The sequence below is a fragment of the Sinocyclocheilus grahami genome, unplaced genomic scaffold (assembly GCF_001515645.1).
Source record: "Sinocyclocheilus grahami isolate Dianchi unplaced genomic scaffold, SAMN03320097.WGS_v1.1 scaffold2180.1, whole genome shotgun sequence".
Classification (NCBI taxonomy): domain Eukaryota; kingdom Metazoa; phylum Chordata; class Actinopteri; order Cypriniformes; family Cyprinidae; genus Sinocyclocheilus; species Sinocyclocheilus grahami.
This window is the reverse complement of record NW_015507359.1, coordinates 74464-76022: the sequence shown is the minus strand read 5'-3', so window position 1 is coordinate 76022 and position 1559 is coordinate 74464. Positions and strand designations below refer to the sequence as shown.

The 1559-nt window shown below is 38.2% G+C and overlaps 1 protein-coding gene across 1 annotated transcript in view; it reads right to left on the bottom strand.

Moving 5' to 3' along the window:
- Positions 1-772: 772 nt before the first annotated feature.
- The window catches only part of LOC107574312 (methyl-CpG-binding domain protein 3-like), a gene marked incomplete at its 5' end in the record, with an annotated part of 1403 nt that continues 616 nt past the window's right edge, over positions 773-1559 (bottom strand). Inside the window, 2 exons of the mRNA XM_016260756.1 lie at positions 773-1037; positions 1142-1232. Coding sequence (XP_016116242.1) covers positions 820-1037; positions 1142-1232 — 309 coding nt within the window. The remainder of the gene's footprint in view (positions 1038-1141; positions 1233-1559) is intronic.

Below are 1559 nucleotides of genomic sequence, written 5' to 3'. Positions count from 1 at the left end.
ATCTCACAATCTTTTTTTTTTTTTTTTTTTGTAATTCTGAGAAAAATTGCAAGATAAAAAGTCTCAATTACCTTTCAATTTTTTGTTTATCCTATGCCAGAACCTGGCTTCCGTAATAAAGACATTTATAATGTTACAAAAGATTTCTATTTGTTCTTTTGAATTTTCTATTCATCTGTGAATCATGAAAAATATAATGCATCACAGTTTACACAAAAATATTGTGGAGTGCAACTGTTTTCAACATTGATAATAATCAGAAATGTTTCTCGAGCAGCAGATCAGCATATTAGAATGATTTCTGAAGATCATGTGACACTGAAGACTGGAGGAATGATGCTGAAAATACAGCTGCACATCACAGAAATACATTACAGTTTAACAGAGATTCACATAGAAAACAGCCGTTTTAAACTAATAATATTTCAAAATTTTACTTTTTTTTTTAAATCAAATAAATGCAGCCTTGGTGAGCAGAAGAGACTCTTTTAAAAACCATTATAAAAATCTTATCGACCCCAAAGTTTTTGAATATATATATTTCCTTTGTAAACCGCTGCAGCAGATGTGATGTTCACCTGTCTGGGCTGCTCGACAGCTTTCTGAGGGTCTGTTTTAACCTTGTTGCTGGACAATCATGTACAACTAAATTCAGAAGAATACTCCCTAAGTGAACCTAAGATAGAAGAAAACATTACGTTATGACAAAGAAGGCCTCCTTTCCTGCACAGTTTAGCTCCAAAACACCAGCTTGGGAGTTTCTAGTGATCCCGCAGACTGTGATTAGCTGCTTCAGGGTGCGTTTAATTAGGTCTAGAGCTAAACTCCACCACAAACACGGTGGAGTGTCAGCTCGTACCTGATGTCTTCATCCGTCACCATGAAGGCTTTGCACAGAGGCTGTGTGGTGTTGAGCCAGACTCCGGGGTTCTTCTCCACCGCGGCGGACAGCTGACCCGTGATGGGAGCCGAGCTGGTGTGCAGGGCGCTCGCTAGAGCCGACAGCAGCGTGTTACCCGTGTAACCCGGACCCACACCTGCCCATTGAAACATCACACAGCTTACAACCCCAACACTGCAGTATTCAGTCTAACCATTTCATTTCATTCAGTGTGTATGAGAGCTGCTCCTCCATGCTCACCTTGCAATCCTTTAGGAAGATCCATGGTCTTCACCAGCTCCTCTGCGATATCGTAAGTGTTGAGTCCACTCAGCTTTTTCTCCCAGAACAGCTGGGAAATAAACAGACCAAAAATGATTTCATGTTTGCATCACGGGAACTAGACTGATGTACTGATGTTTTACGGTTCTTTTTTATCTTTTTGGAGCTTGACAGCTGCAGTCATTATTAGTAAAGTTTGGAGATGTGTTTATGTGTTTTTTTTGCTTTAAGAAATATTTTTATTTAGCTAGGACACATTCAATTGATCAAAAGTGATAAAGTATGGAAGCCTGCTTCCCCCACAGGATAAACATTTTTTTAAAAAGGTAATTGCAACTTTATATCTCACAATCTTTTTTTTTTTTTTTTTTTTTGCAATTTTGAAAAAAATTGCAAA